At 33.5% G+C, this 27,609-nt stretch overlaps 3 protein-coding genes and 1 non-coding gene across 9 annotated transcripts; 2 read left to right on the forward strand and 2 right to left on the reverse strand.

Moving 5' to 3' along the window:
• The first annotated feature begins 575 nt into the window (after nt 1-575).
• On the forward strand, nt 576-1,316 carry LOC114169474 (histone H4). Its single transcript, XM_028054636.1, has 2 exons — nt 576-682; nt 798-1,316. The coding sequence occupies exon 2, from the start codon at nt 829-831 to the stop codon at nt 1,138-1,140; it is 312 nt and encodes a 103-aa protein (XP_027910437.1). The 5' UTR covers nt 576-682; nt 798-828; the 3' UTR covers nt 1,141-1,316.
• Nucleotides 1,317-1,840: 524 nt separating this feature from the next.
• LOC114169473 (receptor-like protein kinase HERK 1) lies at nt 1,841-5,235 on the reverse strand. 2 transcript variants are annotated; one of them, XM_028054635.1, is made up of 3 exons: nt 5,158-5,235; nt 4,718-4,861; nt 1,841-4,593 (listed from the first exon to the last, which is right to left on the reverse strand). In XM_028054635.1, the coding sequence occupies exon 3, from the start codon at nt 4,503-4,505 to the stop codon at nt 1,992-1,994; it is 2,514 nt and encodes an 837-aa protein (XP_027910436.1). In that variant the 5' UTR covers nt 4,506-4,593; nt 4,718-4,861; nt 5,158-5,235; the 3' UTR covers nt 1,841-1,991. The 2 variants fall into 2 exon arrangements, with proteins under 2 accessions (XP_027910436.1, XP_027910434.1); XM_028054633.1 differs by lacking the exon at nt 5,158-5,235 and having other exon boundaries at nt 4,718-5,143.
• A 10,504-nt stretch (nt 5,236-15,739) lies between these two features.
• LOC114169765 (probable NOT transcription complex subunit VIP2) lies at nt 15,740-25,851 on the forward strand. 5 transcript variants are annotated; one of them, XM_028055060.1, is made up of 15 exons: nt 15,740-15,915; nt 17,460-17,582; nt 18,324-18,432; nt 18,507-18,685; nt 18,820-18,868; nt 18,983-19,192; nt 22,995-23,204; nt 23,290-23,391; nt 23,843-23,931; nt 24,061-24,243; nt 24,419-24,835; nt 24,907-24,959; nt 25,046-25,087; nt 25,355-25,499; nt 25,631-25,851. In XM_028055060.1, the coding sequence occupies exons 2-15, from the start codon at nt 17,565-17,567 to the stop codon at nt 25,688-25,690; spliced, it is 1,866 nt and encodes a 621-aa protein (XP_027910861.1). In that variant the 5' UTR covers nt 15,740-15,915; nt 17,460-17,564; the 3' UTR covers nt 25,691-25,851. The 5 variants fall into 5 exon arrangements, with proteins under 5 accessions (XP_027910861.1, XP_027910859.1, XP_027910860.1 ...); XM_028055058.1 differs by having other exon boundaries at nt 18,820-19,192; XM_028055059.1 differs by having other exon boundaries at nt 18,324-18,393; nt 18,820-19,192.
• Nucleotides 18,352-18,432, reverse strand: LOC114170961. Its single transcript, XR_003601311.1, has one exon. It is a non-coding gene; the product is annotated as a small nucleolar RNA snoR35 (small nucleolar RNA).
• Nucleotides 25,852-27,609: the final 1,758 nt, after the last annotated feature.

Raw genomic sequence — 27,609 nt, forward strand, 5'->3', positions numbered from 1 at the left:
ACGAGGTAGTATATTTCCGCATTCAATTCTTTGAAATATTGGGACTCTTTAATTATATGTAGGATTTATTGTTTTTAATGTTTTTATAAACCAATAATTAATATCAAAGTACTGTTTGTATAATAAAAATGTAAATTTACATTATATATTATAAATTTTTTGAAACGAAGTTTGTGTTTCGAATTGTTTTTCAAATTTGCATTATGAATAATTCAAAATATAAATTTGTATTATGGATAGAATAATTTAGAATATTTACAAATTGTACAGTTCAAAACTATAATTAAAACAGCAAGAAAATCATATACTATTATTTTTATTAATTTCAGCGAAGATGTAATTAAAATTTTAGAAAATACGAGGGTGCATGAAGAATACAAAGCGTGTAAAAAGAAATTCCTGAATCAAACACAGTAGTCCAATGTATATACAAGTTTTGGTTCAAATTTCAGATATTTCCAATGGCGCCGAAGAGAGCATTCACTTACTTTCACCCACGTCATCGATCCGCGCCCACCATGATCTCAAATCTGAACCGTCCACTACCAATCCATCAACGATCCCGACGCTTCGCTGCAACCCTCACACAAATTGACACACATCACCCAACCCCAACACGACATATAAATACGAACAGAATTTCCCTTCCACCTCAGATTGCACGGCTCATCACCTACCTCTGGTAATCATCGATTTCACTGTTCCAATTCAGTTCTGATAAATTTGTTGTTATAATCTTGTGTTTGAATTCAGTTATGGTAAAATTGTTGTTATAATTTGTGGTTTGTTTGGTGTAGATTGTTGTTTGCGAATTTTGCGAGTAAGAAGATGTCTGGACGTGGAAAGGGAGGCAAGGGTTTGGGAAAGGGAGGAGCGAAACGGCATCGTAAGGTGTTGCGTGACAACATTCAGGGAATAACGAAGCCTGCCATTCGGCGTTTGGCTCGTAGGGGTGGTGTGAAGCGTATAAGCGGTCTCATCTACGAAGAGACTCGCGGTGTTCTGAAGATCTTTCTTGAGAACGTGATTCGTGACGCGGTTACGTACACCGAGCACGCCAGAAGAAAGACGGTTACGGCAATGGATGTGGTTTATGCTCTTAAGAGACAGGGAAGAACCCTCTATGGATTTGGGGGTTAGGTTTAGGTTTCTTTGTTCAGTTTAGAGAAGCTATTAGGCAAGTTCAGTCTGTTAAGAAGTTGTGTTTTAGGAATAGTGCCTCCAATGATATGAATTGTGGTGTTGCTCTTGATGTCTACTTTGTAATTTAATCCTTATATCTTGAATATGAAAATGTTATTCTGTTCATCCCTATATATTGCGATTGTGGTGGAAAAATGTGTTTATTAGTCTGAAACACGGTTTTTATTCAAGAATCGATTAAAGGTATAGTCAAGTTAATTGTGAGAAAATAAATTTGTTCAAACTAGTATGTATCCTTGAAATTATTTAATGTCAAATGGTAAAATTTTATAGTATTCGTTGTCTTTGGATCTTCCTGCACCTTTGGAAATGGTTTGGATTCTACGTTCGATGTGCAGTTATTAAGAAACAACATTTACCAAGTACAACGTAATAGCTTGCTCTCATAATAAAAGTCGTCTTTATTTTTGGCTTGATGCGTTTGGAAAATCACACAAACATTTGTAAATTGTAAACTTTAAGGTTATAATTTGGATGGGTGTTAGCCAAACTTTACAAATAATAACTTATTGTGGCATGCTGAACATCGAACAAGAATATCGTTGTACCATTTATCTTGTTAAAAAAAGGAACCTATCCCTCTGCAGTTTGATGTAAGAACTTGGCGATTATGATGTGTTTGTATGGGGTAAGGTGGTTACTGAAAATATTCAATATGCATTTATATTTCATGATAATCCAACTCAAACATCACTAATCAGATATTTAACAGGGAAATCTACTGTTGCGTTATGATGAAGCAAGCAAGAGTAATGTTATGCAGAATTTAGAAGACATAAAATTGTAAATCACCTCCCTTCAGATTTCACCAGCTGCGAGAACACCCTACTCATAGAAACACCAGAAAGATCATCCAGACTTGAAGCTTCAAACTGTGCAGCGGAAACACTAACTTCGTGGTCGAAATTGTTGACCTGTGGTGACAATTCACCGATCATATTAGTGCTGTTTTCTTCAGGGTCACCTTGAACAACAGCCTCTTGGAGTTGGAGAGCATACTCCAAATTCCACAACACATCACCCATAGAAGGCCTGTCAACACCAAAATCAGCCAAACATTTTTCAGCAGTTTCTCCAAACTTCCTAAGAGAATCTGGTCTGATTTTCCCAGCAAGTGTTGGGTCTATTATCTGCTCCAGTTGCCCTCTTTTCTGCCACTTCATAGTCCATTCTGCCAAGTTCACCATTTCTCTAGGAAGTGTTGGATCTATAACAGGCCTAGCGCAAAGAACCTCAAATAGAACCACCCCAAATGAATACACGTCTGATTTTTCTGTAAGTTGTTGCCTCCTGAAATACTCAGGATCAAGGTACCCAAAACTCCCTTTCACAGCAGTGCTCACATGTGTCTGATCAATTTCAGGCCCCGTCTTTGATAGTCCAAAATCTGCAACCTTGGCCATGAGGTTGTCATCAAGCAGAATATTTGCAGACTTCACATCACGGTGAATAACAGCTTTAGCATATCCTGTGTGAAGGTAATGCAGTCCTCTAGCTGCTCCAATGCAAATCTCAAGTCTCTCCTTCCAACTCAAGCTTGGGAGACCTGAACCATACAAATGACTTTTCAGAGTTCCCTTTTCCATATATTCATATATCAATATCATTTCATTCTTTTCATCACAATATCCAATCAGTGATACCAGATGGCGGTGGCGAAACTGTGACAGCATCTCAATTTCAGTTCGGAATTCCGCTAGCCCCTGCTGTGACCGAGGATTCCCCCTCTTAACTGCAACTTTAGTACCGTCATTTAACTCTCCCTTGTATACTTTTCCAAAGCCACCAATTCCAATAACCCAACTCTCATCAAAATTATTTGTAGCCTCCAGAACTGTCACAAAAGGGAAACGATACCCAAAGTTTGAAGCAGCACTTCCTGTTGTGGCATTCGAGTACTTACTTCCCATGGTGTGGGAAGTTCCATCATTGACTGATAAGGGAATCCATGTCTTTGAATGCCCTTGTTTTTCTTTCTCCAAACGTCTTCTTTTCCTGCATAGTAGAAACAAAACAAGAACCATAACCACTGCAAAAAGTGCCCCAACACTCACACCTACTATCAAGCCAACCTTTTTAGAACCTGAACCAGAAGAACCGGTCTGAGGCGCAGTTGATGAGCTGAAACTGCTAGCAGAATTGTTCATTTTCATTATCTCCAGCCCATTCAAAATAGCATTAGGATAATTATTATTCACAGCAGAAGGGCCAATGCTTACAAGCATTTTGGCGCTGGCAGATGGGGCTGTGACCAAGTCCTTAACAAATGGAGTAGCCAAAACATTACTATTTTCGGAACTCAGATCAAGATCCTTAGCAGCCAACAAGGAGTTAATGAAAACATTGAAGTAAAGCTCATTGAGACTTTTGCTGAGTATGTCACAGAAGTGAAACCGAACCAGGTACTGAAATTGAGGCTCCACATCAAACTGCCAAGTCACATTGAAATTACTTCTGGGATCACCAGCAGAGTTCATCTCTGTTAGAGTACCATACACAGAAGGTGGAGCAGTGTTTGCTGTTGGTCCACCATTAACATATTTCACAGCACCTATGTTTGAAAAATTAGTGGCCAAGTTAGGTTGTATGAGGAATTTTTCATCACTAACCCAAGTTCGTTGAAGCGTGTCATTCCCAGAGGAGACACTTGGACCACCCATGTTAACCCTGAGAACTGTTTCCAGTGCTTTTGTCAACAAGCCAGAGTAGGACCCTGCTGGATATAGCGAGAAACCATTATCAACAATGAGGCCATCAGGAACCGAAACAACTTCAATGGCATTCACGAAAGCAATGGAATTTGCAGAAGGGGAAAAAGTGATCACAAGGGTGTCTGAGTTAACATCTAAAGAGTACTCCTTCATAACAGGGTTTTTCTGCACAGTAAAATCACTCAGAAGATTGTAGTCCTGGGTAGAAACAGCGAAATTTGCCGCACTCAAATCGTACTTCTCATATGCAAATGGAAAGAAATAAAGCCGGATCCAATGTCTCCCCCTTTTTTTGATCGGAAACGTGTACTTTGAAGGTGAAGTGAAAATTCTTGCGGTTGCATAAAGAGGCGAATCAGTGGAGGAAGTTATTGATTTCAAGGAGGTGCTTGCAAGAACATCTTGTTGGGTGGAAATGAAATTCTTGTAGAAACTATCCGCTCTGAAATTGCGGTTATCTATGGAAGTATCGGTCGATGCTCCACAGTCTATAAGGTAATTATCCAGAGGAACAAAGTTGGCAGAAAAACATAGCAAGGGCAAGATTGTTAAACCACAGAAAAATAACCAAATTTCTCTGCAATCCCACATGTCTCCACCAACACAACACTAACACTATCTTTCCCTTTTCCCTCAAATTCTCTCTTTTCAACCTACCGATTTTATCAAATGAAGAACACTGGCACATGCAAGAAAAGAAAACAAAGCAATGAATGAATTTCTGCCACTCTATCACAACAGGGGTTAAAAACGAAAAAAAAAAAAAACAGCAAAAAACAAAGACCTACTACTATCGTTCGTACCTTCAAACGCAACACAGCTCCACCAGAACCACAGAGCAGAAGACGAATCTGAATACCCTTTTGTGGTACCGAAGGACATTCAATGCAGGAGGTGGAAGAAAAAGATCAAAAGCATGTTCAACACGCATCTAGCTCTGGTATAAACTGATGACAACGTTCGTAATTAATATATATAGTCCTAGATTCTTTTGATCACCACCTTTATTTATTTAAACAAAAAAGAAATCCAGAGAAAACTGAAAAAGGGTCAAAAGGGTTTGAACAAAAATATTGGAATTCAAAATCTGCTCAAGCTTCAGGTTGCCAAATCCCATGTCTATGGTGGAATAAAAAATATTACAATAAAAAGAAGAGTTAATGACAGTGTGATGTAATGATATTTGAAAGAAGAGTAACAGAGAAGATTAGATGAATGTTTATGGCATTGTGAATGTCATTACCATTAGCATATACTTGTGGGCTCGCTTTTGCTGGCAGTGACCATCAATGAACCGAAAAAAGTTGGTAAAGTAAAGTGTCCCTTTATATAATACCATATCAGCAATCTTACACTAACTCTCTCTCAATTAATTTATTCACCTATTCCAATCTCACACTCAACTTATCATTAACTACGAAAACTAACAAAATAAGTGCAATAAATAATGATATTTTAATGATTAAATTTTGATAATTTTTTTTACATTTTAAAATTATATATTTTAATTAATTTTAAAATATACAAGTAAGAAAATAAAAAATTATTTTAAAAAATTTCAATCTGACCTCTATCTGACAATAGACAGTTTCAAGATATTGTTGACTTTAAAATAGTAAACTTTCTTCACATTTTTTTACCTTGAAGAATGAAGAGATATAAATATTTAAATTATGATTGACTTCGACCATAAGTAATGTAAAATTAGTTAAATAATATAAAATTGATTGAATATACTAAAATAATTAATTTCAGTTGTAAAAGAAATTGTTAAAATTTAACTGTTAAAAACTTATTTTCCTATAATAATACCATAATGTATTAGTGTAATTTTAAAGTAACGTCATTAAGTTTAGTACAAAAATAAAAAAGTATTTACTTAAGGAACGTACAAAAAGAAGAATTGTATTTAACTCCGGACATTGAAAACTGCAAATCTCAGACACGACAAATTGATAAGGAAAAATGTTTAATGAAGGCAAGAAAATGAAAAGTCTCGTCAAAATATCGTCAAATTGAAGTCTCCGTAATCAACATTAAGAAATAATTTTCTTAAATCTTTAAGCAAAATGGGTTTCGGTATAAGAAAATAAATTATTTTTCTAAAATTAAAATATATTGTCTTATCAATCTTTTTATCCGAATTTGTTTTGTTTTTAAATATATTAACTATGCCTGTAACTTATTTGTATGTCATGTGTTGCTATAATAAAATATAAATGTAATTAAAAAAAGTATCAAAAGTATTAGTAGTACTACTGTAGATAATATTTGTCCATTAAAATTTAAAAAAAAAAAATAGAACGAAGAAATACGTTGCCAAAGTAAAAACAGCATTCATGGGAACAAATAATGTCCAAAAAACTAATATTTATGTATTAATAATACTAATTAATAATGTTTTGCTTTACATTTAATTTTAAATTAGCGAGATACTTTAATCATAAATATTTAAATATTATCAACGTATAGTGGTTTTAAAATTTATTGAACAGAAGGTGGTACATACATTAATATATAAGTATTAATCATAAATTGGCATGTCTAACGAGGCTGTCAAATTTTATAAATTAAACATATCATGATTTTGTTTTTATTAGAGTGATTTTTCCTATTATATTTCACTGAGTAAGGTTAGTTTTCTGCCTTAAAGATTTAAGGGTTGTCTTTAAGTTATTGGACCTAAGGGCTGGTCCAAAGGATAAAACCACCTCAAAGTCTGTTCTAATTCACTCATCCTACACTTTCAGAGTCTGCCCATTGGTGTTTAGAGCCGCAGTCGTCTTTCCCGCTAGGGTTCAGTCTTAGAACTTCGTCGCACTTGTTCAAGCCAGTTTCGTTCCACGTAAGTCGCATTCCATCCCCTATATCTCTTGTTTAGCACACTTGCTTTGAGTTCCCACTAGGGTCGTACTGAGTAGCTTCGTGTCTTTCTGTCCTTGTGTTTCCAGCTCGTTAAACCGCTTTAGGAGCTGCTGCATTTCTCTTTTTACACCCAAGAACCCAGTTGTTGGCCCTTTTCCAGGTAAGGGAAGCTAGAACCTCTTTGTATGGTGTGATTTGACTTGTATCATTGTAGTTCATTGATTCATTGAGTTTGTGTGCTACCATGAGTGACTGGACTGGCTGGAATATCTGTTTGGTATGTGTGTATGCGTTGTGCAGGTGCGAATAGTGGCGAACACTGATTATTTCGCCCAAGCGAGCTGGCCTCGCCTAGGCGAGATGAGCAGATGCTCGCCCAAGGTTTTCTACGTGAGTCGTCGCTCAGGCGACCAAACCCTCGTTTTGAGCGAGCGAACGTCTCGCTTAGGCGGAGAGGGTCTCGCCTAAGCGAGATTGCGTAGGGGTTACTATCCTCTTTGTCAAGCTCTCGCCTAGGCAGAGGGGAGCTCGCCTGAGCTAGAGTCATTCTCGTTTGAGCGAGACCCTCCAGCCTGAGCGAGGAGCTGGGCGAGGATGCGTCCCGAGATGTTGTTTCCTTTGTGATTGGATGTTTAAATTGTGCTTATATGGGTGATTGTATAATGGCTTAATGGGAATGAGTATGCATGATTGGGAGGGGATTATATGTGGGGGGTTGTGAGCTTGGCATGATTTCTATATGAGTTGTACATGAGAAGTTGGATACATATATATGTGCGTGTGGTCACAAATTTGGCATGAGCAACAATGGACCTTGATGGTTGGTAAACCAATGGCATGGTATTGGTATGAGAGGAAGTGTTTTACTCATGATTGGTAATGACAAGTTGGTGTTGATTTAACCGTGAGAAATGAGGATTGGTTATGGATGTTGATATGAAATTTGATGTGTAATGTACGTGATAATTCTTGGTTGTTTATATATATTGGTCTGTGTCAGTGCGTAATTCCTTGGAGTCTCTAGGTGAGACTTTCAGGGTCGCGCTTCAGTGGTCGGGACGTAATTCCATGGCCCTTATTAGTGGATGTCCATGGTGGTGCCCCATCTATATGGTCTGGTAAGGATTCAAGGTAAGGTTGCATCCTGACACTCTAAGGAGTCAGTTAGTCTCACTTAGAGCGGACTGACTCCTGTGGTGAGAGTAGCAGGAGGCCTGAAATTCATTAAGGGCTAACCTTGTGTGTAAGGGAAAATGATTCATTATAACACTTTAACACTTAGCTCGGGGGTGAACAGAGGTATCCACCACAAGTGCAAGCATCCGCTGAAACCGACCAGGCTATATGTATCTGAATGAGTCGAGTCAGGGTCTAGTGTATTGTTTGAGAAGTAAGAACATGTTTGGATGATATATGAAATGCTTGGATTGTGTGATGATATGTATCTACTTGATGAACTGTTTTACTCTAGCTTACCATGTTTGTTGTATAGTTGTCTTGTATGTGGCTCTTCTTCTTGCGATGATCATCAATTTAATTGATGGGAGCAGATGGGCGAGGTTCTCACGGTCAACAAGGCAATAACGATTCCGCTGCTTAGCCATCTGGGCTGGACTTTATTTTCTTTATGGGTTTTCTTTAGGGCTATGACCCATGTATTGCTTTATGCCTTACTACTCTACTCTCAGCTGTTAAACTTTTATCTGGTTTCTCGTTGGCATCGTGGTGTGCCCAGTTTGTAGGGGTTGTGTTAAGGACCCCAGGACTACGCTATAGTACTATCTTTGCGTGACATTTCTTTTAATTTTCGCATAATAATTAAATGGGACGTTACATTTACGGTATCAGAGCGGTCATTCCTTAGGTTTGTGAACTTTGATGTTCGCTTAGCTTTCTCTGTATCTTCTTAGCGTTCTTAGTTAAATTTAACAAAATTTGATTATAAGAACTAATTTCACACAATTATAAAGTTAGGAGACTAAATTGAACTAAAATTTTGAAGAATAACTAATTCTAATTTTTACTAAAAGTTAAGAAAAGAAATATTTAACCCTTTAAATTTTATAACACTGTATCATATTTGAATAGAAACTTGGTAGAAAATTGAGTTTTTAAATTTATGACCTAACTAAATAATTATTTATGATGTAGGGGTGTTATTATTCATGAGAAACATGTTGGAAGGTGGACAAGGTCACGTGGAATCAGTTACTGATTCAAGAAAAATGTTTGAAAGTGTGAAAAAAGTGAAATTCACTACCCAACAAAAATGAAAGATTGCAGAATTGACAAAGCAAGAAAGAGATCGAGACCGAAAGTGACTAGAAGACGAAATAAGTGTGTCGTGACACATCCACTTCTCACTATCATTCATATAACAATTAATTAATCCTTATCACTTTTAATAGTTTTTAACAGCTATAATGGATTCAGATAATATTTAATTAATTATTTTTGTAGTTTGTATTTTTTATATTTCAAATACAATTTTTTCTGTTTTTTATTTTTATTTTTTTCCTTACAGTTGTATCTTTTTAAACATAACATGAATGAATTATCATGTACAATGTAGGATAGTTTTCCTTACAATATTTTTATGATAATCTTTTATTAAGAAAAGCATGAATCATCGTAATGAATATTATAATTTTGAACATGTTAAGAAATAAAAAAAAAAAACACAATTACATACAAATGTACGTAATACATAAAACTAAAGTTATTGTTACAAAATTACACTATATAATTACCAATGAGTTTTGGGCGAGATAAATGAACTTTAAATTCACATTTTAATAAAATATAAAAATTTATCATGTCATCGACTATTATGTCTTTACCGAATTGTCTAGGAATATTTAGTCTTATATATAATGTAATATTTCATTTAATAATAAATAAAGAAGTTTACATTTTATAGTACAAAACATGACAATTCCACGTAAGCTTTACATAGATATTTATACAGTCATCAAAAATGGACTTACTATACAAACATGAAAGGAACTAAAGAAGTTTAACCACGAAGGGTTACTATCAAAACTTTATACATAAATTAAATCGACTATACTAAGCCTCAAGTTGGAGGCTCATGCTCACGACTAGACACATTAGCACCTGCACCATTCCCTGCTCACACCACAATGGTGGTCATAGCAAAGGAAAAAACCACAAGATAGACAAGGAGCCAAGCAGGGTAAGTTAACTGAATAAAAAATTAAAAATATATATTACAATGATAATTTATAAACATACAAATCACCAATTTAAATTGCATAACACACCATATGGCATATAAACTCAACTCATCTAGACTCAATATTACCCGAATATGTGTTGCAGAGTCAAACTAGTGAAGCCATGCACCTGTGGTGATATAACCTGTGGTGATATAACCTGCTCTCCCCGAGCTACCACACACAGGGTTAATCCGTTTAAATCTTAAGAAAAATGAAGTCATTCTTATGACAGGACCTCCTACTATTTTCACCATCTAACCATTTTCCTCTATATGAGTATTAATGGCTAATAGAATTCAAGATAGCTTCACAAAATGAAACAATATTGATTGTCAAGGCACGCCCTAAAGAACACATCACCCAAGGGATTCCTCCTTAGGAATTTCCCAAAATCATCAAATCATTCGTACGTAGACCTACATAGACCTTAAATTCATGAGTAGGTACTACCCATATAGATCATTTCATAACTAATGCCAAAACTCAGGAAAAAGATAGTTAAACAATGCAATTCAATTGAAAACAAAACAATTAGCCATGAGCGTCATTTGCCTTGTAAAGATGGACGCTTAGCATCACCAAGCAGCGCTAAACGCCTCGTAAAAATGGGTGTTGAGTGTCAGAATCCAGCGCCTAGCATCAGAGAAAATAAAATAGTTCTTGACCTGCAAAGATGCCCAACGCTTAGTGTCACCTGGCCAATGCTTAGTGTCATTCGTCTCGCAAAAATGAGCACTCAACGTTGTCCCGTGAGGCTTAGCGTCACACCAGTTATCAACACACTGGTTTTCCACAATTGGGTAATTTTAGACCTGTTTCATGGCTCAAATTTGGTATTCCTTACTTGGGTATTATTTTAAAATAGCCTTTAAATCATAGAGGTAGTACCAATTTGATTAGTGACTCAGGTCTTACAAAATTGCCCAAATCATCAATCACATACACATCAAACACTCATCCCACTTTTAATAAAAATCAACCAATTTAAGTCATACCAAAAAATCATAGTACTATCAATTCTAAGAAAACATCACTCATCATGGATTATTAAATTTAACGAGTTTCAAGTTAGCTTCCCTTACCTAATGAAATCGGCTCAAACTGCTCTATTACGCCAAAACCCCTCATTAGTTTTAAAGGACTCTATCTACACGCACAATTATCAGAAAAACGATCAAACCATATTCCTATGATCACTGATCATCGAGGATTCAAGAGGAAAACTAAAGAAACTCATAACTCATGCGATCTGAAAAGGGAGACGCATACAAGATTGAAAACCTAATTAGAGAAAATGGCTGAAATTCAACTTACTCAATTAGAGAAAAAATGATTGGTTGATCTTGAAGATTTCACCACGAGGATCACAAGTGGTCTCCGATTTTCACAAAGAGGATCACAAAATTAGAAATTGTAAAGAGAAGAGAGAGTTCTAAAAAATAGATTTTTTGAGAGATAAAAGTTTTTTAAATAATGAAACTTGTTTATTAAAATTTTATTTATACTTTACGTATTTTATTATTTAAATATTGAGTTTCATTAATTCAAACACAATTTATCCCTAAAATATAATTTTCTAAGCTGTTACATATGATACATACATATACAATAGAGCAGATAATTTGAATTGATAATCTTTCAAAATGATATTTATATTAATTTGGAAGTAATCACACTTAATTATTTTGAATAAAACGATGACTCGATCTATGACATCAACAAAAAAAATAAAAAAATCACGTTGAATAAATTCAAAAGACTTCGTAACCTTATTGGAATAACCTCTTATAGAAGGATAACAATGATAAAAGGTTTGTGCTAAAGAGTTTATGTGGTTTAAATTGTTATAATAATCTTCCATGTTTCATGGTTATTTATTATGCTATTTCATCACTTTTTTTAACCATGTTAAAAAAAATACACTAATTATTTTAAATGAAATTAGGATTAAACTAACAAATTTAAAAACCGCAAAGTTACACTAAAAAATGTATTTGTCCATTTTTATTAATAATAATATAAAATTCTAAATATAGTTCAAATTACGAGACACATATAGTTGAAATTATGAGACTTAATTAATTTATATTACGAGATTCGATTTAAAGTAAATGACGAAAACAAATTATAAATAAGTTTAAAACCAATTAATTTTTCTTTTCTTTTCACCTAATTTTCTTCTCTAAATATATAAATTCTCCTAACTTTTTTAAATCAATAGTTGATCAATTATTTGTTTCAACAACAATTTATACCGTCAGAATAACAAAAATAGGTCCGAAGCAAAACGATTTATGATTTATTTTAGAACAGACTCTAAAAAAATACCACACACATACATACATACGTACGTACGTACGTACATACATATATATATATATATATATATATATATATATATATATATATATATATATATATATATATATATATTCAATTAAACATGTTTGATCTAATATTCATGAGTTAAAGTCGGGTTAATTTAGGTTGGTGATACGATTATTTTGAGGTATATACAAATGTCACTATTAAATGAAATGTTAAACAATACCTTTTATTTATACAAGATTATTATACAGAATTTTGTGAGGTAAGTAAAATATTTAATCCTTATTTTAAAGTAATCAGTAGAAGCACTTCAATAAATGGTGTATATAATGTGTATACATATTTCGGTATAAATTTCACAGGGATAACTATTCTCTATTTCTATGGATATTTCCTTATTTTAATTACACATTTTATGTGGAAGACATTTACATAAGTATTAAAGTAATACTTAAACAAATATGAATGATATTATTATACAATGTATCTTATTTTTAAATATTGAAAATTACACTTTTGAACAATAATATTGAACATTTTTTTTAATTTTTTCAAAATTTTAATCAGTAAAAAAATGGTTTGTTGGTCTATAACCTAACATGAAACTAGGCTAGACAACAAATTATGGTATATATAAAAATATTTTTCTTAAAAAATATATAGTATAATGATATTTTGATCAATTTTTTTATCAATTTTTAACTTACCACTTCAATCACTCTTAGATCATCATGTCATAATAAAAAAAATTTAAAAAAATAATTGAAAGGTGATTAAAATGATAGATTAAAAGTGGATAAAAAAAATAAGTCAAAATATCATTATCAAAATATATATATATATATATATATATATATATATATATAGACTAGAGTGCCAATTTTATTTTTTTAATTTATCCAAATATATATAGACTAGAGTGCCAATTTTATTTTTTTAATTTAAAGTCACTTGTTTTAACAGCATACAACTAAGTAGATAATAGTAAGATATAGATCGATCAAATTGGCTTTTGGGACAAAAAATCATTCCCTTGATGTTGGTGTAATACCTTTTTCTCCTTTTTAGTGGGATTGCAGTGAAATGTGATGGAAAATCATTAAGGGAAGGTGAGGGTTATATGGGATGGAAGCTTTGGAAATTTCACCATCTCATTGTGAAAGTTAGTAGGATTACGAAAGTGGTTTTGTTTGCAAGGTACACCACTTTCAAACAAGGAGTTAAAAACTAATTATATCTTAATATATCTTTTGAATCCTAATGAGAACAAAATGGTTTAACTCTTACTTTATGTTCTGTTTTGATATAGGGATAGGAATAGGATGAAAATTGGTTGGGTATGGATATTACCTACTGTTTATCTGATTTACAAAAAATAATTCAACATGTTATTCGTTCTATTATTTATCACATATTTGTTTAAAAAATATTCACAATTTTTTAAAACTTACGGGTATTAGTGGATACTCAAGAATTTTTTAAAAAAAATATTTTTAATTTTTTAAAATAAAATTACAAAGTAAATGAAATTTAATATAAATTAAAATAAATATAAATTAAATTTAACCTAATAAAATATAAATTAAATTTTAATTTTAATCTTTCACAAGTAACGAATACTCACGGGTATACGTGGTATGATATTAACTATATCCGCCACAAATCTGATTTGCGCATATTTGCAGACACATGTATTTTTTTATCCCATTACTTTACTAAAGAGAAAACTTATGCTTTTATTGCTTATTTTGATTCGATCAATGGAAGTTGTTATATTAAACATGTCATGTCTTAAGTGGTTAGTATAAGGATAATGGTTTTTTTATCCCTGAAGAGAAAACTTATGCTTTTACTTCTTATTTTGATTCGATCAATGGAAGTTGTTATATTAAACATGTCATGTCTTAAGTGGTTGATATAAGGATAATATTCCATTAACAAATACATATTACAACTGAGCAAACTAAAATAAATAAATATTAAGATAATATTTACATTTTTGTAAGACTTCCCGATTAAACTACCATTTTCATAAAGAATCACATTATATTTGCACAACTTTCAAGAAAATAACATAAACATAAACAAAAATATAAATATCTATATTCTTTTCTATCTTCTCTATAAGACACCATCATCTCATCACATATGATAAAAGACATGTAAACATATAAGACATGGTAAGTTATTATTATTATTATTATTATTATTTTGAAAAATACTTTAATAAATATATAATCATACACAAAAGCAATCAAATTGTCATCCATCGTTAGCACAATTCGTTCAATAGCAAATGTATCTTGTCCAACAACAAGTAACAAGTGATAAGTAATTATTATTCTCCAAAAAGGACTTGTGCAATACATTATAATAGTTGTATTCGGTAACTATCTTAGACAATTGAATATTTGAATATGTTAAACAAATTAAAAATATACGAAAATATATGTGATGTTCTCTGCAATTTTGTGTGGGTTGGGTCAAGACACTCTCCACCCCCTTGCGAGTTAGGCTCAGATGGTCTCTACCACCTCTTGCGGGTTGGACCTGTATGCTGAGTCGAGATGATCTCTACCACCTCCTGTAGGTTGGGTGTATAGATTGGCCCAAGATGATCTTTACCACTTTTTGCGAGTTGGGCCGAAATGCAAGTATATATATATATATATATATATATATATATATATATATATATATATATATATATATATATATGTATATATATATACATATGTATATATATATATATATATATATATAATATATGTATATATTCAATTTTTTTAATTATTAAATGATAATATAGTATAAACTATTAAATAAAGATATCAAGTTATCTATTCACAACCTAAAAAAGTACTAATTTTTAATTGTCGTATTTGGAATGTTGTGTACATAGAGTGTTTACGATTTTTTTTTTAAATAGCTTTTTTTAGAAGTGAAAATAAAAAAAATCACACACACACACACACACATATATATATATATATATATATATATATATATATATATATATATAATTTTGTTGGCTTTAGCTACATATTGAAATAAATTTTCAGCTTTGTTTAGTTGATATGCTATGCATATTATTTCATATTTGAACAAGATTATCCCAGTCAAAAGAATATCTGTATCCTTTAAAATAACATTGGTGAATTAATAACTTCACACCATAATAATACCCCAAAAAACTAAATCACAGTCCACAGAAATTGTAAAATTGACTTAATTTGTTTTTATCCGTACGTAATATTTTGAGGAACATTAAGCAAAATAATATGTAGTGTTTTGTGGCACGAAATTTTCCTGATAAATGAAACAGTAGATTAGAAATTAGGCCCAAGGTGATTCAATTGGGAACCCTATATTTTGGAACAGAGCGCAAAAGTTATACATCTTACACCATATGATTTTATAAACCTTCTCTTGTAGTTTCAAACCCAACCCAACCCCAACCATTAATTTTCTCTCTCTTCTTTTGTATCTTTCACTTTCTCTTCTCTGGTTCCGATTTAGGGCACCCGACTTGGTCTTTGACTCAGAACTAGCTCTGATCTGCTTCTCAGGTACTCTCTCTTCCTCTCCGAGTTGATCCCGACTCGTCTAACTTCGATCTACTATGCTTTCTACTTCATCATTGTCTTTCTTTAGATCCTCATAACTCTTTTCCCTCACTCCTAACTCTGCACGCTTTTATTCAACTTCTTTAGCTTCGAATTTCGGCGTAGGTTATTGTTCCTAATTTGATTCTGTGAACTGAAACCTATTTGTATGTTGCCAATGGTTGGTAGTGTGGGGGTGTTTCTTTGAGTAATATGTTACATGCTTGTTTGGTCTACGATGTGAAAGGATTGAGGAATACGCAATTGCAAGATTTAATGCGGTTGAGTTTCTTTATCTTGTTGTTGCTCGTCATTATAACTGTGTCCGCAATGGTTTCTGCTTCGAATTTATTCTTTTCCCGCCTTGGTATCTTTATGAAGAAATTAGATACACAGTTGGAAATTAATTTAGGTTTAGGGTTTGCGTATCGTTACTACAGCTAAGCTTAGCGCACTACGTCTTTTTTTAATTAGTGAACGGGGGAGTTGTGGAATATGCGTCGGTTGTTTTTTTCGTGTTTTTAAATTAAGTCTGGAGTCGAATTTTTTCTGTTAACTGTTAATTGAGGCTGACGTGTGTGTGTGTTGGGACTGTTGTGACATGAGTTGTGATGAGTCCATCTGTGGTTTTCAATTTTTGAAACAAAATCTGGAACATTTCGAATGTTGTGGTTGCATTGCAGTTGTCTGGGGCTTTTTGTATCGATAGGAATCACTTCACAATTGTGAGTTGATGTGGTTGTGGACAATCCTGCAACTTCAATATGCGTTTATTCTAGGTGAAACTGTAGTTTATACCTTGATGCCAGAAAATAAATACAATGTAGAATCAAGATCTAATAGAAGTTTTATTTTTCCTGTAATTTCACAAGGTATCAAGGATCGAACAAAATTGCATCTGCAATTTAAGATACTGTTTAGAATAAATATTATATCCACCAACAATATAAAGGGTTTTTATGCTGGTACCCAATCACAAACCATCGTTAGTGATAAATTTGTTAGTGTTTTTAATAATATCCATAAAAGCCATACTTAGGATGAGGTTTGATATGACAATGAATATTGGACTTTTACCTTAATATTGCATGCCTGTTAAACACATAATGTTAGTCGTTTTGCAAGTTTTACCTCGTTTGTTCTTGAAGTTTGCGGACGTTTTCATGTTATTTGTTTGGAGAAATAACCTGGATTTATAGAGTACCATGTTTAGTTACTACGGATTGGCCCCGTTGTTTTTTCATTTGGAATAAGCCAAACTGTAGTTGAACTCGGCTGATGTCTTGGTCAGTTGAGTTGAGGTGAGCTTTGGGTTGTTTCAACTGAAAAATATGATTAAACATGGATGACTTTCATGTTAGTTTGGGGAAGGAAAATGGGAGAACTTGTCTAATGTAACTTCATTCTTCATTTCACTAGTTTGGTTTAGTTTTCTTTTATTGTTGGTTACATAGAAGTTACTGCATTGTATTGTGTCTAATATTGTCTTTTACGTCATGTTATTTTAGGTTGTTAAGGAAACACTTCTCATATTGTTCTGAGGACTTTGAATACAAAGGAGGACCATTTTCAGCAAAGGATGATTTTTGGCTTGACATTTTGAAATTCATGCCATGTCGGGGTTACTTAATGTATTCCCTTATGTCCCAAAAAGCTTCTCGCTTTCCCATCTTTGTTTCATTTTTGTCTCTTAGTGATTATTTTTAGTACTTGAAGTTTCCCTTCACTCTTTTCCTTGGCCATGCCTACTAAACTGTTGTAATGCTGTATTTTGATTTATTTTAAGGAAGAATTTTGACCTTTCTCTTGCTAAAATGAAGAAGATGACTTATATTGGGATTTATACTATTTCTGTTATCAGTTGAGTTACACATTTCATCTTGATATATTTTCCTTTCACGTATGTTCAACTCATTAACATTTCCAGTAATTGCTCTGTTTGCTGTATGATGTGTTGCATACAGGCATGGTAGCATGGTGCTTTGATTAGGATACACGGATAAAATATGTCTTCACTCATCAACAGCCATTTGTTATAAGACTTTTGTGGTGTTTAAGGATTTTAGTAGTACACCTTTTTATATGATTGGAACATTATAGGACAATCAGGAGTCCTCAAGTCATCTTTATTATTCAAACACTTTTAATCGTGTTATCTAAAATGTATTTTACAAAATATTTTCATGTGCTTGTTTACTACTGGCACTTTCCTCTGTGCATGGTTAGAAAATTACAATAATTTTTAAAACTTCAGCCCTTTCTATAATATTATACATACATATCATAAGATGTTGATTTCCCATTGCCTTATGTGTGTTATTTTTCTAGCATGCCTATCTTAATTTTTAATCCTAGCAGAGTTTTCCTTGCAGTCTTCTCTGAATGGATCTGCTTCAAATCTTCCTGATGGTGCCGGACGATCTTTTGCTACATCGTTTTCTGGTCAGTCTGGTGCAGCCTCCCCAATTTTTCATCACACCGGTGGGGAGCTTTTACTGGATTTACTTCATTTTATCTTTCCGTGTAGTTGTATAATTGATAGGTTCTTGATGCAGGAGCTATTCAAGGATTGCACAATATTCATGGGAGCTTTAATGTTCCCAACATGCCCGGTTCACTCACATCGAGAAATTCAACTATAAATAATGTGCCATCGGGTGGCGTTCAACAACCCACTGGAAGCCTTTCTAGTGGAAGATTTACATCCAACAATCTACCAGTTGCATTGTCTCAGGTATGTGTTCTTGGTTTTTGGGAGTTTGAGTGTAACATTTGAAAGTTTGTGTGTATTCTCACCTCTCATTCTGTTATTCTATTTTTTTGTTAGGCTATTTACTGGTTTTTCACCTGTCCCCATTATATTTGCAGCTATCTCATGGAAGCTCCCATGGACATTCAGGAGTCACCAATAGAGGAGGTATAAGTGTTGTAGGAAACCCTGGATTTAGTAGTAGCACAAATGGAGTTGGTGGTTCTATTCCTGGGATTCTTCCTACATCTGGTGCAATTGGTAACCGAAATGCTGTTCCAGGATTGGGAGTATCCCCAATTTTGGGAAATGCAGGTCCTCGAATCACTAGTTCTGTGGGAAACATGGTTGGTGGAGGGAATATCGGAAGGACTGGTGGAGGATTGTCTGTGCCTGCTCTTGCGTCTCGTCTAAATTTGGGTGCAAACAGTGGATCCAGTGGTTTAGGTATGCAAGGACAGAATCGATTAATGAGTGGTGTGCTTCCACAAGGTATGCATTTTTATTGTTACAAGTGCATTAATGGTGTGAAAATATTTTTTTTAAGGGATTAATTGTGATGTTATTCTTTGTATTTAGTGTCAAATTCATATAAAGAGATCTATATATTAATGTGTGCATGTAAAATTTTGCACAGCAAGATTTACTGCTACACTTCATTTTAGGGATAGCTTTTCCTCTCTTTCTAGTTCAATTTCTTGGATACTGTTTTGTGATGCCTTCTTTGCAGCATCAATTGACAACTGTATTGGTTTTGCAAGTTACTGGTTGACATGTTGAGTAATTTGTTTGAATCTCTAAAAGTCCTAAAAAATGCACAAGGCCTAAAAAATGAACCTCCCCCGTATCTTCACGTAAAGGGATTAATTGTGATGTTATTCTTTGTATTTAGTGTCAAATTCATATAAAGAGATCTATATATTAATGTGTGCATGTAAAATTTTGCACAGCAAGATTTACTGCTACACTTCATTTTAGGGATAGCTTTTCCTCTCTTTCTAGTTCAATTTCTTGGATACTGTTTTGTGATGCCTTCTTTGCAGCATCAATTGACAACTGTATTGGTTTTGCAAGTTACTGGTTGTGACATGTTGAGTAATTTGTTTGAATCTCTAAAAGTCCTAAAAAATGCACAAGGCCTAAAAAATGAACCTCCCCCGTATCTTCACGTAATGTGGAGCCTTCATGCACCAGGCTGGGTTAGTTTAGTCTCGTGTAAGTTACATCTGCTTTTTCAGACGGGGTCCTGGCCACTGTTGTTAAATATTGGCTGGCAACAGGAATGCAATTATAATGGTATCACATTGTGAAAGCCACAAGAAACATCATTGTGGCTGCTTTTCTCCTTATACCTTGAGTGTCATGGATATTGTGTTTTGGGTCCAGAAATGGAAGAGGGGTGAGGTTTTAGAGCGGAGTCCCAGGTCTGGGTTGGGTTTGCATCTACTGAAATGAAAATTAGAGAGATGGTTGTGGTTTGGGCGTGTGGGTTCTTTGCAAAGTGGGCCTTCTTGGGAAGATTGTGTTAAGAATTGGAAAAGAGCCCTCAAATCTCACATGTTGCCATATATTATTTAAAACTCGTATTTTTTTTTAAAGAGTTTGATTTGTTTTTGCAATTCCATTTTTACATTTTATGAAATTGAACTGTCCATTCGCAAAAGTGATCTACACATGTGCTCCAAATGCACACGCTGCCAAAGCTGTCTTGCATGGTTCACAAACCTGGCATATTGTGGCTGATGACCTGTGTGGCTAGGCATGTCTAAACTAAAGGATTTAAAGATTATGTAAAGTATAATATTTAATATATACTGGTTCATGCGGTTCAATAAGTTAGTCAGTGGTTGAATAGCACCCAGTACGTTGACTGCATTGTTGATTTGATATAGGAGTGGGTTTTGTCATTTATGATTGTGGCAGGTGCAACCACTTATTGTGGTGAGATTATGCACATATTTCGTGATGTAGGAGTATCTGGTTTTTGCAGGATAAAAGATTCACGTTTGTCTCATTCAAATTTCATTTTCTATTTGTTTTTTTTTCTTTTTAACCTTTTTCAAATAAGACCTATTAATTGTTGTTCTGTTACTTTTTCTATTTTTGTTTTTATCTTTTTTTTTCATTTAATCTTGTCTTTAGAGACTCTTTGATGTTTGAAAGTCCCCCATAACTTGTCTTAATTCTTGGGGTTTTACTTGTATAATTATCAGGTTACTTCACTTAAAGCCAATTGGTTTCGAGATGAAATCTAACATGGTATGTTAGGAGTTCCACATTGAGTAGGATGAGCTACTTGAGTGGTACTTAAATCATTAAACTTAAGGGACTAGTCTCTTGGATTTGACTTTCCTTTTGTTCTTAAGTCTTTACAATTGGTGCTTTCATTGAGAGTTGGGCAGCGGAAAAGGCTACCTATTGGTTGGATAAAGATGGAAAATGAACACTAATAGACGAGTGAAACCATCTCAAAGAGAAGGATTACCATTGGGTCAATGCCGATAGAGTGAAAGCCAGTGTGGATGAGCTACTTGATGTGGTACTTTAATGGATTAGTCTTTTAGGTTAAACTCTCTTGTGCTTAGATCATGATATTAAAATTTAGAGCCCATCTTAATAAATCGCCTATTCTGTTAGGCTAGCCTGTTCAGGAAGATATCTGGTGGTGGGGTGGTGGGTGTTAGGAAGTCCCACATTGCTTGCTCAATTCTTGGGGTGCTATGTTTCGTTGGGCAACTTCACTTGATGAAAATTGTTTGAGAGTAGGTTCATCAACTATTTTCTTTGTTGAGATTTCTGGTGGTAAGATATCAAGCATTTTGGGGTTTTCTTTCAATTGCGATTTATATTTGAAAACTAGAGAGATCAAGATACATATAGTGAATTTTGTGTGTTGAATTACACAACGGAGCATATATCTGTACGAGGAGTCATAAATACAAGGCCATGCAGTTATTCTAGTCAACATAATTACAACCATATAACCTTCCCTTTTTACAATATTTCTAGAAGAGGGCAAACCGTGTATTGGGTTTAAATCCCGAAACAGCCTCTTTACATTACAAGGAGTATTTGATGCTTCGGGTAAGTTAGTTTTACTATGATTTAATGTTTCTGGGATTTATAGTTTGTGGCCGTTATGGCATGAAATTATTATGTGATTGCACCAAATGCGGACATATTTATAGATATTTTAATTGTCAGGATCTTCTATAAGATTGTAATTCATTTTGAAGATTTCCTATCGCTTGCCATCATATGTCTCCCATGTTCCTACGACATTCCACAACCAAACCTATTTAACCATTTATGTTTAGAATAGAAAATTTAAGTTTGAATACTTCTTTTCTCAACAAAAAGGTGGTGTTGAAGTTCTGTAGTTACTCAATTATGTCTCCCTTGCTGTTGCCATGTAGCAATTCATGTGATTTAAATTCAAACTGCTATTATGGACTGTTATGCTGTTGTGGGTACCTATTCAACAACAATAGTGCAGCTGCAATATTGTGTCCACAACCTTTAACCCTGTACAGAGCTGAACTTTTAATGAAGCCAAAGGCTGAAAACTTGGAAATGGGAGTTCTGAAGATAATTCCCATGTATCTGTCTATTCGTTCTTTCCTCTAAACGACATTATTCTGCTATATTGAGAATCATGGACCAGACTGGTGGACTGTTTTCCTTGAGAGTAGTTTCAACTCCCTGTTTTTTTACCTTTTTTTAAACTTGATAGTGGGACATGCTTTCTGGTAAACGTATTGCTCTTGTTTTCCTGCTTCAAATTTGTTGGCTCAGGTGTCACTTCACCATTTTGTTTGTCTAGTGATATTAAGTGTTTTTTTTGTGATGTGCGGATTTTTTGTCTATGGTAGCAAAATCTGATAGGAAGCAACCGAAATAACTGCTTATTGAGATGTGTATGAATTGCATGAATAAGTTTTTTGTATGTTTCTCCGTGTTAAGTAGTTTCAACTCCCTGTTTTTTTACCTTTTTTTAAACTTGATAGTGGGACATGCTTTCTGGTAAACGTATTGCTCTTGTTTTCCTGCTTCAAATTTGTTGGCTCAGGTGTCACTTCACCATTTTGTTTGTCAAGTGATATTAAGTGTTTTTTTGTGATGTGCGGATTTTTTGTCTATGGTAGCAAAATCTGATAGGAAGCAACCGAAATAACTGCTTATTGAGATGTGTATGAATTGCATGAATAAGTTTTTTGTATGTTTCTCCGTGTTAAGTATGTAAATTTCCCCCTTGAATAGAGAAGACTGATAACGAACAATTTTCTTGATCCAGGATCTCCACAGGTAATTTCAATGCTAGGAAATTCTTATCCCAGCGCTGGAGGTCCACTTTCCCAAAGCCATGTTCAAGCAGTAAGTAACTTGAACTCTATGGGAATGTTGAATGATGTGAATACCAATGACAGCTCTCCTTTTGATATCAATGACTTCCCTCAACTGACAAGTCGTCCTAGTTCTGCTGGAGGGCCTCAAGGACAGTTGGGTAAGTGAAGATAAATGATATTTTATGGTTGGTTTATTTGTGCACCTTAAACAATAAATAATGGTATAACCAAAAATATTTTCAGGTTCTTTACGAAAACAGGGTCTTGGCGTCAGTCCCATTGTTCAACAAAACCAAGAGTTTAGCATTCAGAATGAAGATTTCCCAGCTTTACCAGGATTCAAAGGTGTAGTATGCCTTCTATTTTGAAGGTTAAAGCGTGTCTTCTTAGAGAGAGTGATTGTTCAATGAAATTTATACTATTTATTAGGAAGGTCTTCTGGATCTGTATGCATGTTTAATTTCAGCGTCGGCTTTATTATTCTCTATACTTTTATTATTCTCAGTATTGTTTGATTACTTGGTTTTTATATTTATATGCACCCTGCTTTCTGTTTCAAGATAAGCATCTAACTTATCTATTATGTATTTAGTGAGTATGCTTTCTAGTCTCAATTTTTGGAAGGGAATTAACTACTTTTTGGTTTGCGCGGAAGAATTTTTTATTGCCTAGGTGGAAATGAGAGCTGTGTTTTTCTAATTATTTTTGGTTACATGTGTTGATTTACTGTGTTATACATGAGTCAAAGTTGCTTAATTGATTTCAATATTTGTTTGTTGCCATATTTTTTGGGCAGGCGGTACTGCAGATTATGCTATGGATATGCACCAGAAAGAACAACTTCATGACAATGCTGTACCAATGATGCAATCACAGCATTTCTCTGTGAGCTACATGTTATAAAAGATTTAGAAATCTTATCTTTTGTACAATATTGATGGATCTAAGAACTGTTTAAAAAGATCTACACGTATATATACATTTCTCTGAACTTCCCATGCTTTCTATCTGCAGATGGGAAGGTCTGCTGGTTTCAGCTTGGGGGGTACATATTCGTCACATCGAGCACAACAGCAACAGCATGCTCCTTCAGTCAGTAGTGGCAATGTCTCTTTTTCATCTGTTAACAACCAAGATCTTCTCCATTTGCATGGATCAGATATTTTCCCATCTTCACATTCAACCTATCATTCACAGGTGCAAGTTTTATTCATCAATGGGGGAGCTTGTTTCATAATGAATAAGCTCCTATTCCCTACTTTCTCTTTGGTTTATCTCCAGATGTGCTTTCTGAAAAGGAAATTTCATGTTTCCCACTGAAGCAAGTATTGCAAAGTTCTGACATTCTTATTGCTGTTGTATTTTGGTTTAGACCAGTGGACCTCCTGGTATTGGATTAAGGCCTTTAAATTCTCCAAATACAGTTTCTGGTATGGGTTCATACGACCAGCTTATCCAGCAATATCAACAGCATCAAAACCAGTCACAGTTCCGCCTACAAATGTCAGCTGTAAATCAATCTTTTAGGGATCAGGGCATGAAATCTATTCAAACCACACAACCAGATCCATTTGGTTTGCTTGGCTTGTTAAGTGTTATCAGGATGAGTGATCCTGACCTGACATCTCTTGCTCTTGGAATTGATCTAACTACACTGGGGTTAAATTTGAATTCATCAGAAAATCTTCACAAGACCTTTGGTTCTCCATGGTCTGATGAACCTGCTAAGGGCGACCCAGAGTTTAATGTGCCACAATGTTATTATGCAAAACAGCCACCTGCTCTACATGTGAGATTTTTACATAGTGTTTAACTTTCGAACCATTTCTTTGGGCTAATTTTTGTTATTGCATGATGCAGCAAGGATACTTTTCCAAGTTTTCAGTGGAAACATTGTTTTACATATTTTACAGGTGCCTATATAATCTGAATATCACTTACTTTTTCGTTGACTTGCCTGCTATTTTATAATCAAATACAAAATTAATCTTTTTTGCAGCATGCCCAAAGATGAAGCACAATTATATGCCTCCAATGAGCTGTACGCACATCTCCCCCAATCTGTCCTTTTTGTTTCTTTTGTTAATTTTTAGGATGATTTGAACTCATTTTGTAATTTCTTTTGGGATTAGTGTAATTTGGGAACAATTAGGCGAGTGGTAAACTAAATTATGCATAGTTTGTACATTAACCACTTAGTTTCAGTGTTCCTAAATTAAAATATTTTGACAAATTCCTAAGTTTTTATTCTCGGAAATCGTTTTCCCAATTGGATAACTTCTAACTAAGTAGGGGTTGTTGCTCGCAGTTACAACAGAGGTTGGTTTTATCACAAGGAACATCGTTTGTGGTTTATAAGAGTTCCCAACATGGAGCCGCTGGTTAAAACAAACACATACGAGAGGGGATCTTATCACTGTTTCGAACCAAGCATATTTGAAACCGTCCGCAAGGTTAGTTTTTGCAAATATTATACTCTATCGTTGGTGTTCGTGAACTCTTCCTCCTGCTCCCAAGATATATTATTTCATTCCCCAATAAGTATTGTTCTATTTTTAGGCTCTAATGTACAACCTCCTTGCAGGATAATTTTGTTCTTCATTATGAAATGTTGGAAAAGAGACCCCATCTGCCTCAACATTGAGGAGGAAACAAAAACTTTATTGTAAAGTTTCAATTGTGGATTTTAATGCCTTGGAGTCATTTTGCAGCATTAGTATTCTTCAGTTTGGCGCCTCTTCCAATCCTGTCGCTTTAGTGATCCAAGCTATTATTATTATTATTATTATATTATTACTATTATTATTTTCTTTGGCTTAAAACGGACAATAATTAGGATACATAGGATAACCTAGCTGTCTGACAAACATGGTTTTCTGCCCATTAGCTAAATGAACATAGGAAAAAAACCTGAATCCAAAATGGATGTACTTTCTGGGAGTTATATCTCCGAAATAACTTACCTTAATCTGTTAGGATCAGATATATTAAAATTGGACTAGTAGGGAGTAAAAATCAGTAGCTGAAAAGTTTTGAATTTATCTTTTTATAGTTCTTCTAGTTATTCAAAAATATTTTGAATGCATGAGTCGGGTTTTTATAATTTAAATGATATTTTCATTTTGTTAGACATGTTATAATTTTTTAATGAAATTATATCAGGTTCATTGCTGACTATTATTTTATATTTAAAATATGTAATTATTTGAATTAATGAATTAAATTTAAATATGGTTGAATTGATGAAAAGTCTATCTGAACTATTAAAATTTGAATTTAAAAATGGTTGCCTATGCGTCATAGGAAATTTGAATAAATTTGTTTAAGAAATATTGCGTATTTTTCAATTTAAATAGAAGTTATTCTACACCTTTTAAAATATCTGTAGATTATGCTATCCTCTTACTGAAAATAACCTGCGTATTAGTATATTAGTATTAAGCATTTCAGGCTAGTATGCAAGATTTAATGCAAAACCCATTGGCCACAGCTTTGAATACCTTATACTTTCTGTTATGTAGAAGAGGTAGAGCACGACATTACTTCTAATTTATTAGGCGTCGACACTGCCAATTTTTTCCTGCTCTTTTATTATTATTTACACCTGAAGGTTTCCGAGTGTATGTTTTGTTTTAAGCCGATTAGGTTTTCCTTTTAATTATAAATTGCTGAATGTAATTGGGAGAGAAGTTTAAATTTGGTCAGATTTTACATTAAAATATATATGCAGTTTGGTTGATTATGTGAATGCCAAGCTTTTGTGATTGCATTCTTAAATTTCATCCGTTGAGCATATGGTTCAGTTCAATCTTTATAGTTGGAACCGACCCTTAATCCACTTCACTTACTCTAATCATAGATTTAATGCGACAGAACCCCGATGAGTTGATTATCAGAATATTTGTAATCAAACAAATTAATATATCTATAACAATATATAAAAAAAGATTATCTCTTTTGTGTCTACATTTTATAATATCAATTCTAACATTTATAATATAATTATTTATTAATTATTTTGAAATTAATGTTTATTTTTACCTATTTTCTTTAAAATTATTTATTATTTTTTTATTCCTTAACAATTAATTTTTTTATTCATTTCACTTTATTTTATACATTAATTTAATAATATTATATTATTATCATCTATTAACATATTATCATTCATATTTAAAAAATCATACATATATATGCGATATCACCTTAAAAAATCATACATATATATGCGATAGCGCCTATCGGTATATGTTAGTAATTATTTAGAATATAATGGTTGTATCTTATCTGGATAAAAATATACATTTAAGTTATTAAAAATCATCCTTGATATAAATTTTAAAATGATTATCGTAAAAGTTAAACAAATTTATATAAGATAATTTATAATTAACATACTCTATATAATTGTTTTTTCTTATATCTTGTACTCACTCTTCAAAATCTTAAAAATTATGGTTTCAGTAGTCAAAACCAAAAAGTAAACTGATATATTTTTCTGTGGATAGGGGAAGAAACTGCTAAACAAGAGAAACAAAGATACAACACTGATTCAACCTAGCA

Source organism: Vigna unguiculata, chromosome 11 (genome assembly GCF_004118075.2).
Source record: "Vigna unguiculata cultivar IT97K-499-35 chromosome 11, ASM411807v1, whole genome shotgun sequence".
NCBI lineage: Eukaryota > Viridiplantae > Streptophyta > Magnoliopsida > Fabales > Fabaceae > Vigna > Vigna unguiculata.

Coding starts and splice junctions, on each gene's coding strand:
- LOC114169474 (XM_028054636.1), top strand. CDS start 829: ATGTCTGGACGTGGAAAGGGAGGCAAGGGTTTGGGAAAGGGAGGAGCG.
- LOC114169473 (XM_028054635.1), bottom strand. CDS start 4,505: ATGTGGGATTGCAGAGAAATTTGGTTATTTTTCTGTGGTTTAACAATC.
- LOC114169765 (XM_028055058.1), top strand. Junction 19,193..22,994: donor GAGTGGTGTGCTTCCACAAG/GTATGCATTTTT, acceptor TTCTTGATCCAG/GATCTCCACAGGTAATTTCA. Junction 24,836..24,906: donor AACAGCCACCTGCTCTACAT/GTGAGATTTTTA, acceptor TGCATGATGCAG/CAAGGATACTTTTCCAAGTT.